This window comes from Antennarius striatus, chromosome 13, assembly GCF_040054535.1.
Source record: "Antennarius striatus isolate MH-2024 chromosome 13, ASM4005453v1, whole genome shotgun sequence".
NCBI lineage: Eukaryota > Metazoa > Chordata > Actinopteri > Lophiiformes > Antennariidae > Antennarius > Antennarius striatus.
The window spans coordinates 21,899,852-21,916,762 of NC_090788.1; the positions used below are offsets into that span (position 1 = coordinate 21,899,852).

Below are 16,911 nucleotides of genomic sequence, written 5' to 3' on the forward strand. Positions count from 1 at the left end.
GCAGGGGCCAGTACAATAAGCTTTTAATTTTCATGATTGTGCATCACTTTTCAATAACTGGATCACATTATTCTGGTAAAAGAAAAAAAAAGCCACAGAATAGTTTGTTTGTTTTTGTGCAGTTCTCTGTTTCAATAAAGAATCACCAACTATAGCTTGAACTGAGTTCTCTATCATGACAGAAACAAATTGTACAGCACCATAAATCCTGTTCACTTATTTTAGCATGAAGAACGTGTTTCTGATGTTATTATTAAAATACAGCAATTATCAATTCTTTTATTTCATGTATTTATTTTATTAATCACAAATTGAATTGAATGATTTGATGAAATACACTAAAATATTTCAACCGTGGGCAACTCAAGAAATTGAAGTAAACCGAAAATCAATCAAAATATCAGTAACTAATTTTTGGGATTATTTGATGAATAAAAATTAATGACAAACATTCCAGGATAACAAACTTAGTTGGCATTAGTTTAACAAACTAATAGAAATATATTATCCTTATGCAATGAGTTACAAAAGCAGTGATTCAACTTCATCTGCCATGGCGTATTTAATCCATCGTAATGACTTCCTGCTATTGTGTTTTATTCTTTCCGTGTAACAGCTATAAGTCTCAGGCAAAGAATGCATCCTCAGAACGTCCTTGTCATGTATATAATGGCTATGTGAACAGGGAGAACAAGCGTATACAGGGATACTCTCTGAGGGACAGTGAAAATGATGCAACCAAAGACTCGGCTACTTTCATGTGAACAAAGTGATGACATTTTAGTAACAAAAGCTGTGAGACTTACCCTTTTACTCAGTCAGAGATGTAAAATTATTTGTGTGCCAATCAAACTGCAGAAGAAAATTCAATATGATGGCAGTTTGTCTTGTTAATTTTATTGCAAATTTAACATCCTTGGATTTTTTTTCTTCTTCTCAGCTTACCCAATAGTCTTGAAATATGTATATTTTTAGTGACCCTATTCAAGTGACCCTATCTATCTATCTATCTATCTATCTATCTATCTATCTATCTATCTATCTATCTATCTATCTATCTATCTATCTATCTATCTATCTATCTATCTATCTATCTATCTATCTATCTATCTATCTATCTATCTATGTTTTATTTATTATTCACTTTCAAAACATACAAATGTACATTTTGAAGAACATCGATCTCCTAGCAAGAAAATCAAATGGAAATCCAAACCATGACAGACTGAGAATGACCCTTTGAGCAAACACTGGGTCACTGGAGGAAGAACTGCATTTAACAGGTAAAAGGATAAATGTCGTAGCAGAAACTGTCCAACAGAGATGCAAGTTTGGCAGTGTCAAGACGCTTTTCATCAGCACAGAGTTCCTTTGTGGGTTCATCATTCTGTGTAAACTGAGAGTGCTACACAACAGAAAATTCACATGCTTGTTTGGTGAGAGTGGCCAACCAGTCAGCTATGTGATCTATGCACAGATTTGAACTGTCATGTACTTAACACAGCAAACCGACAGGATATGTAGAGTACATAATACCCTTGCCACTGCACAAAAATGAGATAATAATTTAAAAAAATCTCTATTTCTTTATGATACACCACTTATAATTCACTTTATGTACCACTTGTCCCAATAGGGGCCACAAATGAAAACTTACAGAAAGTAGTAACCCGCCACACACTCATCTTACTCCAGAGTAGCAGCGACTGAGCTTCTGTGAACTAAACTACAGCAGATCAACAATCTGGCATTAAGATGTATAGTTTTGCTGTATATTAGCAATCTCAATGTGATGTCACACAAGCTTTGTTGTTATTGGTTGTCTCCAGAGGCAAAGTTTTCTCCCACCGAGGTTCTCTTCATTGCTCCAGACGGTTGAGAGTGTAAAATGCATTCTTATTAGAGAAGCATTCTACACACGATGAGGACTGTGGTTTTCCTGTCTCATTAATCAGAATGGCTCTTTTCATTTGGACAGGAGGAGCAATTATTCTATAGAATGTGTTAATTTGGCTGTTCTTGAAAAACTCTAACATGGTGTCTTTAAGTGTGACCAGGCTTCTAATGATCTTTTTATTTGACGTATTACTTGATATTAGAAATTAGGTTCTCTAGATTGTTATCAGACTGGGGTGAAATGAAGCTTCTTGTGATCCCACTTTGTGATGAGAACATATCTTAGAAACAATAAGGTCTTGTTCAGTACTGAATTTCTGACAAATCTTCCCTTAAGATTAATTATACCAGTGAAGGAATACAATGGAAAAGCTGAGCTGCAAAGGTGCTCAGCTGATGGATCACAAAGGTTACATGAAGAACTGAACAATGAATTTGAAAAATTGTGGTGGCTTCTAGAGTTTGAGGAACTGATCAGTTATTCTACTTGTAACCAATTGTGAGCTGTCGATAAAGCTTACAGCAACATGTTGGGGGCGCGGCAGTGGCACATGTCTTGTAGACGGATCGCCCCAGCCATCAGCGGATCGAGTCCCGCTCCCGCCATGATGTCACCAGGAGTGTGAGCTGATAGTGGGAGGTGTCAGCTCACCTCCCAGCCACTGCCGAGGCGTCCTTGAGCAAGGCGCCGTCCCCTCTACAAGCTGCTCAAATTGGGGCGCGTTCCGAAGCCGCTGCCCGTCACTCTGCATCCCAGTGTGTGTAGTTTGATGTGATTGTATTAACTGCATGCTTACAGGCCTCCTTGTGTGCTGTGTTCAGGGGGCCTGTATACTGTTAACTAACCGAGTGACTTTGTAATTTCCCCTTGCGGGGATCAATAAAGTATACTTCTTCTTCTTCTTGGGATGCTGCCACTGAGGCAAACCTGAGGCTACCCTGATGACAGTCCTGTGGGGCAAAAAATGTGGAAGAATTTTTCATACAAAATGGTGAAAAAGTCTCTTTTCTTTTCCGTGGGGTTAGGGTCAACTGATAAGAATAAAGTGAAACCTAACTCAAAACTGTCGCTGCCATTAATTGACAATCTGACAGGACTCGTTTCATTTAACAAAATAGCTTTCAATCCTGTTTCACACTGTGGTCCTTCACACACCCAGTGGTCTATATGAATGATAGCACAGTGAGGACTGGTAAATCCCTTGAAAATGTAAGAACTTTTTATTTCTTTAAATATTCTGACTTTCTAAAAGTTGACAGAGTCAGGTAGGAGAGGTTTAGCTGCTGACAGCCACACCAAGCAGCTCGCCTGCTGTTGTGCTGACGGAGGGCAGGTGCAGACAAAGCAGGGAAGGTGTGTATTCCCGGGCCGAGGGCCCATGTGGTGGACAGTGGACTTTCTGACTAGCAGAGGAAAAAAGAAACGGCTCAGTCAGCAGGCCAGGGCCACAGCAGCGATGAAAAGATAATTCCCACCCCCCTTCCTCTGCTGGTGGACCTCATGTGGCATCAGATCATTTGTGGGCAGTAACACAACCGTATTGGACCGAAAGGATATGAGTGGGAAACTTCAAAAGCTACTCATGTTTCTGCAAATATGAATGGATTTGTATAACACATTCAAATTTGATGGACTTTCCCATGTTCACTCTAGACAGCTCTTTTTTGTTGACATGTTCAAATAATGAATCTCTTATGTGTTCGATCCCTTTTACCCCCCTGCTCCTGAGACTTGTTTGCAGTTGTCTGGTAGGTATGCTGTGCAGATCATTCCATCGCCTGTCCCGAGCTTATGGAGAACCGCTGACTTACTGGCCTCCAGGAACCAGGGTAAGCCCCTCTTGTCGTTCAGTCGTCTGCCTGTTGTACCTGAGACTGTCAGGATGAAACAGCCTTGGGTACGCTCATGCAATAGCTGTATATACAAAGAAACCCACTGGACTTTATAAAATCACCATGCTTATCACGGCAGTTTCTTTTAGCTTTGATTCCAAAGCTGCAGATGTGACTTTTGTCGTGTTTTTCAGTAACACAAATTTTACTCTTTTGATAATTGAAGTCTCTTCTCCAAAATTACTTGTCTTTGATTTCTCATTGTTTTTCCCCCACCTTTAAAAACAGATGAGAGCATAATATGAATTTGTTGCACTAAGTGCAAGAACTGCTCTGTTCCAGGTGCTGAAATGGAATATATACTTTTGATTCTTCTGTTAAGTGAGGCTTTATCTGTTGGAGCGCAGTTCAATGGTTACAATTGTGATGGCAACTTTCACAGTCGATTCCCCGGTGAGGAAACTCAAGCAGAATCACATTTCTCCTTGTCTTCTTTGACAGAATCTTTTTGGCATAAAGTTAGATAATTACAGAAAAAGTACATATTCCAGTGAAGAGACAATAACATTTATTTTTTTAAACATACAAAAATGTATTTTGATACATGAGCCCCAATGTACAAACATACATTGGGGCTCATGTTTACATGTGTAAATACCTGTTTGTGTGTGTGCCTTGCAGCAGAGAGGGATATCAGTGTCTACTGTGGGGTGCAGACCATCACGCTCAAACTCAACTTCTGCCCTGTCCTCTTTTCTGGCTATACTGACACTGACTTGGCCTTGAATGGTCGCCATGGAGATGCTCACTGCCGTGGATTCATAAATAACAACACCTTTCCCACCGTTGTAATCTTTAGTATCAGCCTCGCCACAATGGAGGCCTGTGGCAGTTCACTGGTGGTAAGAAGAACACAAAAATTGCCATTTGCTCAACACGATGTAGCACAACTGCAGCTTAAGAAATTAAGTTAGGATGAGGATTAGTCAGTCACCCTTTAGCGAGTTAGCTGTTCTCTCTGGTCCTACAGTCTATGTGTTGTGTTCTATTACCAACGGTCCTAAACCGTATATTGCTCCCAAAGATTCTACAAATAATTATTTCTCCTGATGAGCAGCGAATAATTTACTGGCTTATGTTGTACAGCACCTGTGACCCTCAAAGCTGATAATTTTGGTCATCTTGTCTTCACGAAAATGGGTAGATGGAAGTTTTACAGTGCTTAAGAAGCTAATGTTGCTGTCAAGATAATTTGAAAAATTAAGAGCTTTTGGATATCATTAAAGTATAATCTGCCTCAAAGAGGGGCCTTTGGGATTTTATTGTGACTGAAAAAAGAGGCATTGCATTGTTTTTAAAGCTGGCAATAACCTGAAATTATTCTTAATATTTAATATAATATGTATTTAGTAAACAGTGGAGAGGAAACTGAAGTTGGAAAACTGCAATTAGTTTGTAGAAAAAGTTTCAGCAAGCTCTCATTGAAATGACTTCTGTCGTGGTGATGAAATTTCCTGTTTCTAATATGTGGAAATGGATTGCAGTAAAGGGTTTGCTGACGGATCAAACAGGCCTCTGAGGATGATAATTGAAAAATTTAAAGTAAAACTTTTTTTTTCTTGGGACCAGGAGAAGAGTTAACCACACTGCTGTTGGTCTCTACAGGTTTCAACAGCTCAAGGACCAAATGCCTATGGAAATTTGTCATTGGTGCAGATTGGAAACATATCAGGATATATTGATACACCAGATCCACCCACGGTTATCAGCTACCTCCCAGGTTTGCTCTATAAGTTCAGCTGCAGTTATCCACTGGAATACCTGGTGAACAACACACAACTGGCCTCGTAAGTCTTCTTTACATCATTATTTCTTCTTAAGTTGTTCTGAATGTGCTCTGTTGGACATACAGACACTAAACTAATATCCGTGCAAATAATTGTACCGTTTTTAGCTTTGAAAATGTCACATTGATATGCTCCAAAAATGGGATGGCAAAAGTTTAGTAGGATGTAATGACATGACTACCTAAAATAAACTGCATGGCCTGAAACAAAGCAAGATGCTATGGGGTTTTGTTTTTTTTGTTTTTTGGCTGTTTAGCTTTTGCTAAATATGGTAGGTGCTGGTCTACCGCTATGTTTGTTTCTAAATCTGACGTTTTTTTTGTATATCTACATTTGTTTACCATGCCAATTGTGACCACAAAAAATAATTCCTCTGACATAAAATTAATACATTACATTGTAATACATTACAAACTGTAAATTTTCCCCAAGAATGACAAAACATAAACAAAATATTTATGTGTTATTTACAGCTCTATTATGGATTCGGAGACATACTATTTTATCATGTTTCACTGAAGGGCAGCACAGTGGCGCGGTGGTTAGCGCTGTCGCCTCACAACAGGGCGGGTCCGGGTTCGAGTCCCGCTCTGTGCGGAGTTCGCATGCTCTCCCCGTGTCTGCGTGGGTTCTCTCCGGGTTCTCCGGCTTCCTCCCACCTCCAAAAACATGTGCTTCAGGTTGATTGGCCGGTCCCAAGTTGCACGTAGGAGTGAGTGTGTGTGTGTGTGTTTGTATGTCTTTGTGTGTGGCTCCGCGGTGCACTGGCGTCGTGCCCGGAGTGTCCCCCGCCTCAAGCCCTGTGCCAGCTGGGATAGGCTCCAGCTCCCCATGACCCGCTATGCCGGATACAGCGGCGGTACATGACAATGAATGAATGTTTCACTGAAACTTAAAAACAGAACCAATAAATATAGCAGAGCTTAATAAAAAAAACTCAATATTGAGGTGAAATAGACCTGAATAATTTTTCTGCAGAATTTAATGCTGAAGCTTTTCATCATGTCCAGAACATCCACATTATATTCAAAATAATGTATAAATATTTTGAACATAAATAGATACTAAGGGATACAACTTTGCATGTTTTTTTTACTATTAGTATTTTGCACATTAAGAATGCTTACAGAATTTTCTCATTTTAAAAGATGGAAACGTCTGGAAATTACAACCACACATTTGAAAAACTGAAAAAAGTTTAAAAAAAGCCAAATATTTAAAATGATAAAATAGAAACATTTGTTTCACCTCTTTTGGAGTATGATGTGTGCTAAATTTTGAATGGACGGCATTCTTTAAACAACAAAAACAATGTTTAGGCAAGTTGGAACACCACTTTATACTGACTTCATTTGAGTTCGAGTCAAACAATCTAGAAATCATTGGATTGTATTTCTTGTATTCTATTTTTTGACAGTTTATGCTGTCTTACTACTTTTCAGAGATCAGCGTTGTATTGGTTGTACACATTTAAGAATAGTTCTGGAACCTTTAATCTTTTTCCATCTTTATTACAGGTCAGCAGCTGCAATCTCAGTGAAGGATAGCAATGGTACCTTCATCAGCACATTGAATCTACTGCTTTACAATGTACGCTCACATCAGTGGTAAAGTTTTTAATTACAATTTCTTTTTTTGGGGGGGGGGGTATTGCATTGGGATTAAAACTATACATTAATTCTTTACTTAGTCATCATGCATCCAACAGCATAAGAGGTTCTACTGCAACACAAATCCAAATCTTGCATTCTAGAATGAGAATGATAATACACAAATGCTATTAGGAACATACCATGAGCCCTTACATGCAACTAAGGTAGACATCCAATTACTCTTAGTCTTGCGATTGAAGACTACTATACTTCATTTACCTCAAATTTATTCCAGACCTTACACTAACTGAAGTAATTTCAAAGTAAAGCAAATGGGACGTGAGAAATTCATGAACTATGGTGAAACTGACCAAATGGCTATAAACTAAAGTATTATCTTTATGTACAGGACTCATCATATATTCAACAGCTCTCCATCCCCATGGCAGGACTAACCCTGAAGACACGTGTGTTTGCTGCTGTAAAAGCTACTAACTTGGATAGGAGGTATTCAATGTGAAACACCCACTGAACTGATCTGATCTAACAAACACCTGTTTCCATTGTATAGTTGTTAAAAAGAATAACAATGTAGCCGCAAGAGGGCACAAGCCAGTGTCTTATTGTGCCGGTCCCAAGCCCGGATAAATACAGAGGGTTGCATCAGGAAGGGCATCCAACGTAAAACTTTTGCCAAATCAAAGATGCAAATCAAACCTATGACTTCCATACCGGATCGGTCGAGGCCCGGGTTAACAACGACCGCCATCGTTAATGTTGACCTACAGGGTGCCGGTGGAAATTGGACTACTGTTGGTTGAAGAAGGAGAGGAGGAAAATGTGTTCGTAGGAAGAGAGAGAAGAGGAACACCAAGAGTATAGGACTGAGAGTAGGGACGCTGAATGTTGGAACTATGACAGGAAAAGGTAGAGAGTTGGTTGACATGATGCAGAGGAGGAAGGTAGACATACTGTGTGTCCAGGAAACCAGGTGGAAAGGTAGCAAGGCTAGAAGTTTAGGAGCAGGGTTCAAGTTGTTCTACCATGGTGTAGATGGGAAGAGAAATGGAGTAGGAGTTGTCTTGAAGGAGGAGATTGTTAGGAATGTCCTGGAGGTAAAAAGAGTGTCAGATAGAGTGATGAGTCTGAAGCTAGAAATAGAAGGTGTGATGTTCAATGTTGTTAGTGGGTATGCTCCACAGGTAGGATGTGAGCTGGAGGAGAAGGAGAAATTCTGGTTGGACTTTGATGAAGTGATGCAGAGCATACCTAGAAGTGAGAGAGTTGTCATTGGAGCAGACTTCAATGGACATGTTGGTGCAGGAAACAGAGGTGATGAGGAGGTGATGGGCAGGTTTGGTATCCAGGAGAGGAACGCAGAAGGACAGATGGTAGTTGACTTTGCAAAAAGGATGTAAATGGCTGTAGTGAATACTTTCTTCCAGAAGAGGCAGGAACATAGGGTGACCTATAAGAGTGGCGGTAGGAGCACACAGGTAGACTACAGCTTGTGTAGACGGTGTAACCTGAAGGAGATCAGTGACTGTAAAGTAGTGGTAGGTGAGAGTGTAGCCAAACAGCATAGGATGGTGGTGTGTAAGATGACTCTGGTGGTGAGGAAGATCAAGAGGACAAAGGCAGAGCAGAAGACAAAATGGTGGAAGCTGAAAAAGGAAGAGTGTTGCATGACTTTTAGGAAGGAGTTAAGACATGCTCTGGGTGGTCAGGAGGTGCTTCCAGATGACTGGACAACTACAGCTAATGTGATCAGGGAGACAGGTAGGAGAGTACTTGGTGTGTCATCTGGAAGGAAAGTAGATAAGGAGACTTGGTGGTGGAATGAGGAGGTACAGGAGTGTATTCAGAGAAAGAGGTTAGCTAAGAGGAAGTGGGACACTGAGAGGACTGAGGAGAGTAGACAGGAGTACAGGGAGATGCAGCGTAAGGTGAAGGTAGAAGTAGCAAAGGCCAAACAAGAAGCTTATGATGACTTGTATGCTAGGTTGGACAGTAAGGAGGGAGAGACTGATCTATACAGGTTGGCAAGACAGAGAGACAGAGATGGGAAGGATGTGCAGCAGGTTAGGGTGATTAAGGATAGGGATGGAAGTCTATTGACAGGTGTCAGTGGTGTGATGGGAAGATGGAAAGAGTACTTTGAAGAGTTGATGAACGTGGAAAATGAGAGAGAACAAAGACTAGAAGAGGTGACTGTTGTGGACCAGGAAGTAGCAAAGATTAGTCAGGATGAGGTGAGGAGGGCACTGAAGAGGATGAAGAGTGGAAAGGCAGTCGGTCCTGATGATATAACTGTAGAGGTTTGGAAGTGTCTAGGAGAGGTGGCAGTAGAATTTCTGACTGGGTTGTTCAACAGGATCTTAGATAGTGAGAAGATGCTTGAGGAATGGAGGAGAAGTGTGCTGGTGCCCATTTTTAAGAACAAGGGAGATGTGCAGAGTTGTGGCAACTACAGAGGAATAAAGCTGATGAGCCATACAATGAAGTTATGGGAGAGAGTAGTGGAAGCTAGACTAAGGGCAGAAGTGAACATTTGTGAGCAGCAGTATGGTTTCATGCCAAAACAGAGTACTACAGATGCAGTATTTGCTTTGAGGATGTTGATAGAGAAGTACAGAGAAGGCCAGAGGGAGCTGCATTGTGTTTTTGTAGATCTGGAGAAAGCTGATGACAGGGTGTCCAGAGAGGAACTGTGGTATTGTATGAGGAAGTCTGGAGTGGCAGAGAAGTATGTTAGAGCGGTGCAGGACATGTATGAGGACTGTAAGACAGTGGTGAGGTGTGTGTAGGTGTGACAGAGGAGTTCAAGGTGGAGGTGGGACTGCATCAGGGATCAGCTCTGAGCCCCTTCTAGTTGCTATGGTGATGGACAGGCTGACAGACGAGGTTAGACAGGAATCTCCATGGACTATGATGTTTGCAGATGACATTGTGATCTGCAGTGAGAGCAGGGAACAGGTGGAGGAGAAGCTAGAGAGGTGGAGGTTTGTCCTGGAAAGGAGAGGAATGAAGGTTAGCTGCAGTAAGACAGAGTACATGTGTGTGAATGAGAGGGACCCAAGTGGAAGAGTGAGGTTAGAGGGAGAAGAGATCAAGAAGGTGGAGACAAGAGCAATGTTATATATACAGTACATGTGTGTGTGTGTGTGTGTGTGTGTGTGTATATATGTATATATATATATATATATGTGTATATATATATATATATATATATATATATATATATATATTAGAGAGAGAGAGAGAGAGAGAGAGAGAGAGAGAGAGAGAGAGAGAGAGAGAGAGAGAGAGAGAGAGAGATAGAGATAGAGATAGATACTTTATTAATCCCTGAGGAAATTGTATATATACATATATATACATACACTACATTTGTCAATTAATTATTTGGTCATACAATTTTTTGTTATATGACATACTTATGACATACTAACATGCTTATTTCCAAGAGCCAAAACAGATATTGGAATGAATAACACATGAAGACATAACAGCTGCCTGTAATTGTATCCAAGGCCAGCAGGTGGCTTCATGTGCACATGAAGCATCAAGAAATGAACCATTACTCGAACCACTTGCCTGAAATGGTTCAAAGCCTCATGAAGCTTCATTTCACCATCACTAGTCAAACACCAGGCAGGATAAATAGGTGAGTCAAGGGAAGGCAGGTACAGGGGATGAACTGATTGTAAGTGGAACAAGGTAGGATGGGATCTGAAATGACACGATATATCAGAAACATCTAAACAAACAAGAACTTATTTTTTTCTTATTAATAATAACTTGAGAGGTGTGAATTTTATATGTGACGTATTTCCCTGTTTATACTGCAAACCACAACGGTCTTCTTAAATCAATCCACTGGACTTTAAGAAAGTTTCTTGAAGACGTTTCACGTCTCAGTCAAGAGGCTTCTTCAGTTCTAGTGGTGTTGGTCTTCTCTCAGCTTATTAACCCAGTGAGGTGTGGTCAGTGCTATTCATATTCCAATGAACATAGTCGATACCCGTCTGGAACCTCAACAATGGTAAATGGGGGTGCCAGGGGGTGTCAGAGGGGGTCGTTGAAATGCAAGTTTCACTGAGCCTTTGTTTACTAATGGGTAACATTAGCGTGAGACACTTCACCGGGGTTAATCTGGAGACGAGAGCAAGCCAGATAACCCGGAGAAAAAGGGAGTAACTATTTGTTCACTAAAGACACTGACCCCTGATTTCCTTTGTTAACAAGGTGGAACGTTCTAATGGACTACTGTTACACCACGCCTTCTGGAAACCCTAATGATGACCTCCGCTATGATCTTTTCTTCAGGTAACTCAAATAAAAGAAATACCTGATTTTGACATATTTCCTTTTAAACAGTGCGTTCTTTTTATTTCCATACCAGCTGTGAAAAGGATCCCCAGACGACCGTCTTTGAAAATGGGAAGAGCCAAATGGGTCGTTTTGCCTTTGAAGTATTCCGCTTCGTGAAACACAAGAACCAGAAGATGTCCACAGTATTCCTGCACTGTGTCACCAAGCTGTGTCGAGCAGATGATTGTCCAATGCTCATGCCAGTGAGGCCTTCACCTGTTACATAAAAAATACAGTGATCCTTCGTTCCTCGTGGTTAATGTGTTCCAGGACCACCCGCAAAAGACGAAATTCCGCTATATAGCAACCAAGTATTTATTTTATCATTCACGGTAATTTAAACGTTTCTGAACCCTCCCCATACTGATATTAAACCAACTTCTATCTGTATTACCTTTTCCCACACTCTGATAGACTTGTAACCCCCCCGGTGTCTCTTATGGTTGGCAAAGATGACGAACACGATGTTCCTTGAACGTCCAGCAAATAAACAAACAGGAACAAATAGGAACTGACAGCGATCTCCCGCTCATCCTCTCACTCTCGCTGCCACACCCACTTCTCAGTCTCACCAACACACACACACACACACACACACACACACACACACACACACACACACACACACACACACACACACACACACACACACACACACACACACACACACACACACACACCAGAACAACACTGGTTATCACAGACTGTTGGAAAAACTTTTAGATTAAATAAAAGTTGCATGAGGAACTGTGAGTCTCGGAACACAGCGCACACACAGATGCTGTCAGCCAATAGCATGTGCGTAAGGTATCATGTGGCTACCTACTAAAAATCTGCGATGTAGTGAAGCCGCTCATGTCGAAGCGTGAATATGCGGGGGATTACTGTAAATACTTTTCCTCAAGTGCTGTTATAAGTGTGTATAAGTGTGTGTAAGTGGGTACTGTAGCTCATTTCCTATATACTGTATATAGTGGAAGTGCAAGTGGAATTGCTAGGAAATATAATATAGTATATAATTAATTAAAGTCTTGCCTTTAACCTTGCATTTAAAAAAATCTACAGATCTAATGGGATATATTATATTATAGTGTATTAGATATTATTTTTGGGATGTTCCTAGAACAATGTAAGCACCCTTTAGCAGCTGATCACTAAATTGTTTTTTAATTTAATTATTTAATTCACTAAAGTGTTTGTGGTTTTCTTGCAGACTAAATGCACTGAAGTCGATGATACAATAAATTCTACTGCTAGTATGAAAATGCAGTAGAAGTGTAAAGACAATTTAGGAGGAAGTTTAAAAAACCTCACTGAAATGAGTTACCGTCACTCGAATTAGGAATGAAGAGATAGAGTTCATCTCTATGTTCAGAACATCCACAAGAAGCATTCTGGAAGCCCATGGACATCAAGAAGCCCCACAAAGGAAGAAAGAGTCCTGGGAACCCAAAGCTGTTTAAGTCAATACACTGGACGTTAAGAATGTTCTTGAAGACGTTTCATCCCTGGATGAGAGACAAAACGTCTTCAAGAAGGTTTTTAACGTCCAGTGGATTGACTTAAACAGCTTTGGATAACCATGACCTGGATGACTGAGAACCTATACAGAGTCCTGGCAACGTTTCACTGAAGACAGGGAGTCTGTGCAGCTTGTTGTGAGGAAGGGACTCCCTCCTAAATTATCTTTGCACTTCAACTACATTTTTATACTTCCATTAGCATTTTAGAATAAATTAACTTTTTTTGAAGTGTAGTCTGGCTGCTATCATTGAATTCAATGCATTTAATCTGCAAAAAAACCCCCAAAACTCACTTGGTACTAGGTGTTGGTGCTACACTCTATGTGCTGGTGCTTTCTGTGTGCTTTTTCTGTGTTTTGTGCGACGGAGAAGTTAATTTCCAATACGGAACCTCCTTAAAGGATCAATAAAGTTCTACTCTACTCCACTCTTATCAACAGCTAAAGGGACACCCTGAATTAGCCTTCAGTGGTGTCATAGTATAATTATGGGTTTTTGCTGTGCACATATTTCCATATATATTTTTCTTAGATCTGTGGAAGCAAGAAGAAACGAGATATCTCAGGGAGAAAAGAATCAGGCAGCACCTCTGGGAATGCGGTCCTGACTGCTGGTCCTATCATCACTCGCAGAGGTACAGTATAATGACACACACTTCACTGTTTTAATGTGACCTCAGAGTCTTATTCCAGAAAATGAATGAATATGTCAATGAATACATGAAGTTACACGTCAATTTTTTTTTTCTATTTCACAGATGAAATCCCAACCAACAATTCTCAGCTGGGTAAGCCTTTACTTTTCTCCATAATACATAACAATTTGAATGAGAGACAGTAATCCCCCGCATATTCACGCTTCAAGATGCACGGCTTCACTACATCGCAGATTTTTAGCAGGTAATCACATGATACTGTACATGCATGCTATTGGCTGACAGCATCCGTGTGTGCGCTGTGTTCGGAGACTCATGGTTCCTCCTGCAACTTTTATTTATTGAATCCAAAAGTGTTTTAAAGAGTGTGGGAAAATGTAATACAGATGTAAGGTGGTTTAATATCAGTATGGGGATGTTTAGTAAAAATCTTTAAATTACCATAAATAATAAAATAAAGATTTGGTCACTATATCGCAGAATTTCGTTTTTCGAGGGTGGTCTGAGAACACATTAACCACGAGGCACGAGGGATCACTGTATTGCCTTTTTGTTTGAAATAGCAAAAGCCTTTAAATTGGAGGGAAGTGTCACACATAATCTTTTTGACTGACTGTTAACATGCTGCGATATTTCACAGGGATTTCAGGCATTTGGGCAACTGCACTTAAATTACTTTTTAACTTGCTCTGTAACCCTAACCCGACATCAACAGTTTCTACCTTGAAATGAGAGGCAAAAACATTTGATTTAAGTTAAATATGGTATGAGCAAACTTTCTTTATTTGATTAGAGCAAGTGCAGAATGTGACTCTGTGGTCGCCAGCAAGGTAACAGTGGATTAGGTCCTTAGAGCGAATGGAGAAATAAGGCAAATATTCATAGGTATTAAAAAAAACAACTTCCTTTAGGCTTCATAGATGAATCCACTGTAAACTCACTGCCCATGATTAAACACATAAATTCATGAATTCTTCATGAAGTGATTAAGAACTATACATTCATAGCTGGCATGACCAGAAACTACATACTGATTTGTAGCACGTCTTGTACACGTCCTTTCACAGAGTTCAAATTTAAAAAAAAAAGGCAGAAAATGAAATGAGACATTGAAGGAAATGTAAAATTCATTTCCTTGAATTCTGGTTCTGAACGAGACATCCCATTAGGAGTGTGGTGGAAAAACAAACATATTAAATTCAAATCAGTACAAAGGTAATTCAGGCTAAATTATTTATCCCTATGGAGTTGGATGATTTTGCTATAAATACACCAACAACAAGCCCATTGAACCAGTGCAGCTGTTCAGGTAATTAGTGTAGTCAGGAATAGTATGGATCCAAAACAAATTAAATGTATTCACAAAAAATGTGTCATCAAACATTTTCTTTTCAAGGTAATTAAAGATAACAATTTGATTTATGGGCAACACTGTTGTGTCTCAACAATCAGGCTCCTGCTTTGGTTTCTCTCTGAGTTGGCATGTGTTCTGGTGTATGCATGAGGTTCTCTCCAGGTTGTCTGGCTTCCTCCCGAGTCCAAAAATATGTAATGTGGGTGTAATGCTCAATCCCACACGGTCCGTAGGTGCGTGTTTGTGAGTGGTCGTCTGTCTCATCCGGGGTTGACCCTGCTTCTAGCCAGCTGGGAAAAGCTCTGGCAAAAACCTGTGAGCTTTACTTCAGATAAGCAGCCAAAAAAGATAAATTAATTTCATTTATTAATCTAGCCTGGCATTGCACCTGGAGTATAGTCTGCCTCACACCCCCAGTTGGCTGGGATAGGCTCCAGCACCTCCTCAACCCGCAACAGCAGAAGAAGCGGGTATAGACAATAAATGAATGAATAATTGATCAACACCAAAGACAGACATGAATATATATGGGGTTGAAAATCAACTTACATCATGATCCTAATTCTGACACTGAAATTATGTTAGATACCCCTTAATAAATTTGCAGCATTGACTTCAGATATTGCATTGTTGATTGCAATTAGATTAACCCTTACATTTTCTTATCTAGAAACAAGACGGACAGACATTCAAAGAAACTAAATAAATGTGATACATAAAGCTACAATGAATTAGAAACAGCTGTTTCTGTTTTTGGTATGATTTAAGAGCAAATGTGAACAAAGTTCAGTTGAATATCAGAAGGTTTAATTCTTTTTGTCTTTGTGCTGCTCCAGCACAGGGGAAACTTCCAGTGTTTCAGATGAACACAGTGACAAGTGCCCTCCTCTCTGGAGTCATCATCCTGGGCGTCATGACCGTTTGCTTCTTCCTCTTCTCCCTCACCCTCCTCAAAGGCAGGATCCTTTCTGTCAGCAGACTGCCTGCAGGAAACAACCCTGCCTTCAACTGAGTGCTTCAACCAACTTCCTGTGGACCCAACAAAAGTAGTCTCTCTGTTTGTCAAAATTGTACGGACAAATAAAAGTTAAATGATTAGAATAGTTCTCATGCATCCATATAATTTGCATCAGAGGTGACGATACACTACATTTGTGTGCTAACTGGTCATGAAAATTTAAACAAACCTGAAGGGGATGCTCACAACTTAAATCTAAACCTCAACAGCACAGCTTCATATTGCAGGGTTTGTGATTGATTATAAATATTATGAAGAACAACCCTTCACTGCATGATGTAAAACTCCCTGTGAATTGCAGGAAATGTAAAAACACTCAATTGAAATCAGAACTTTGGAGAATGAGAACATTTTTCTGTGTAGATTTAATATCAATAATAGAAATAATTTTACATTCTTGTGATTATATAAGCTAACAGGAATTCCTGTAGTTTTCTTGGCATGAAATATAATGGTGTGGTATATGAATAGAATAATTGGACTTACTATTTAATTTATTAATATAATCTCCATTTTCATATTGTGATTAATCTAACTGCACTGTTGTGCCTCAATGTTATTCTGTCATTTTAAATATTTCATACAGTGACAGCAATAAATGTGTTTGATGTAATTGTACACTACCCAATATAATTGTTTATATCTTTCCCGAATGTGTTCCTTTGTTGATTTATTCATAAAGTGTTTTTACACGTGTACATATTGCAGTATTGTATTTGGACTTGTGATTAAAGCTTGTGTCTTATACATCCTGTATGAATTTCCTCATAAAGTCGACTGTATGATTCCAGTCCGCTCCAGGAGGATTGCTCTGAACAC

The 16,911-nt window shown here is 39.8% G+C and overlaps 1 protein-coding gene across 1 annotated transcript; it reads left to right on the plus strand.

The window, feature by feature from the left end:
• The first annotated feature begins 4,079 nt into the window (after positions 1-4,079).
• Positions 4,080-16,086, plus strand: zpld1a (zona pellucida-like domain containing 1a). Its single transcript, XM_068330461.1, has 10 exons — positions 4,080-4,182; positions 4,411-4,631; positions 5,395-5,576; positions 7,094-7,166; positions 7,578-7,675; positions 11,417-11,497; positions 11,574-11,745; positions 13,597-13,699; positions 13,823-13,852; positions 15,911-16,086. The coding sequence occupies exons 1-10, from the start codon at positions 4,080-4,082 to the stop codon at positions 16,084-16,086; spliced, it is 1,239 nt and encodes a 412-aa protein (XP_068186562.1).
• The last annotated feature ends 825 nt before the right edge of the window (positions 16,087-16,911 follow it).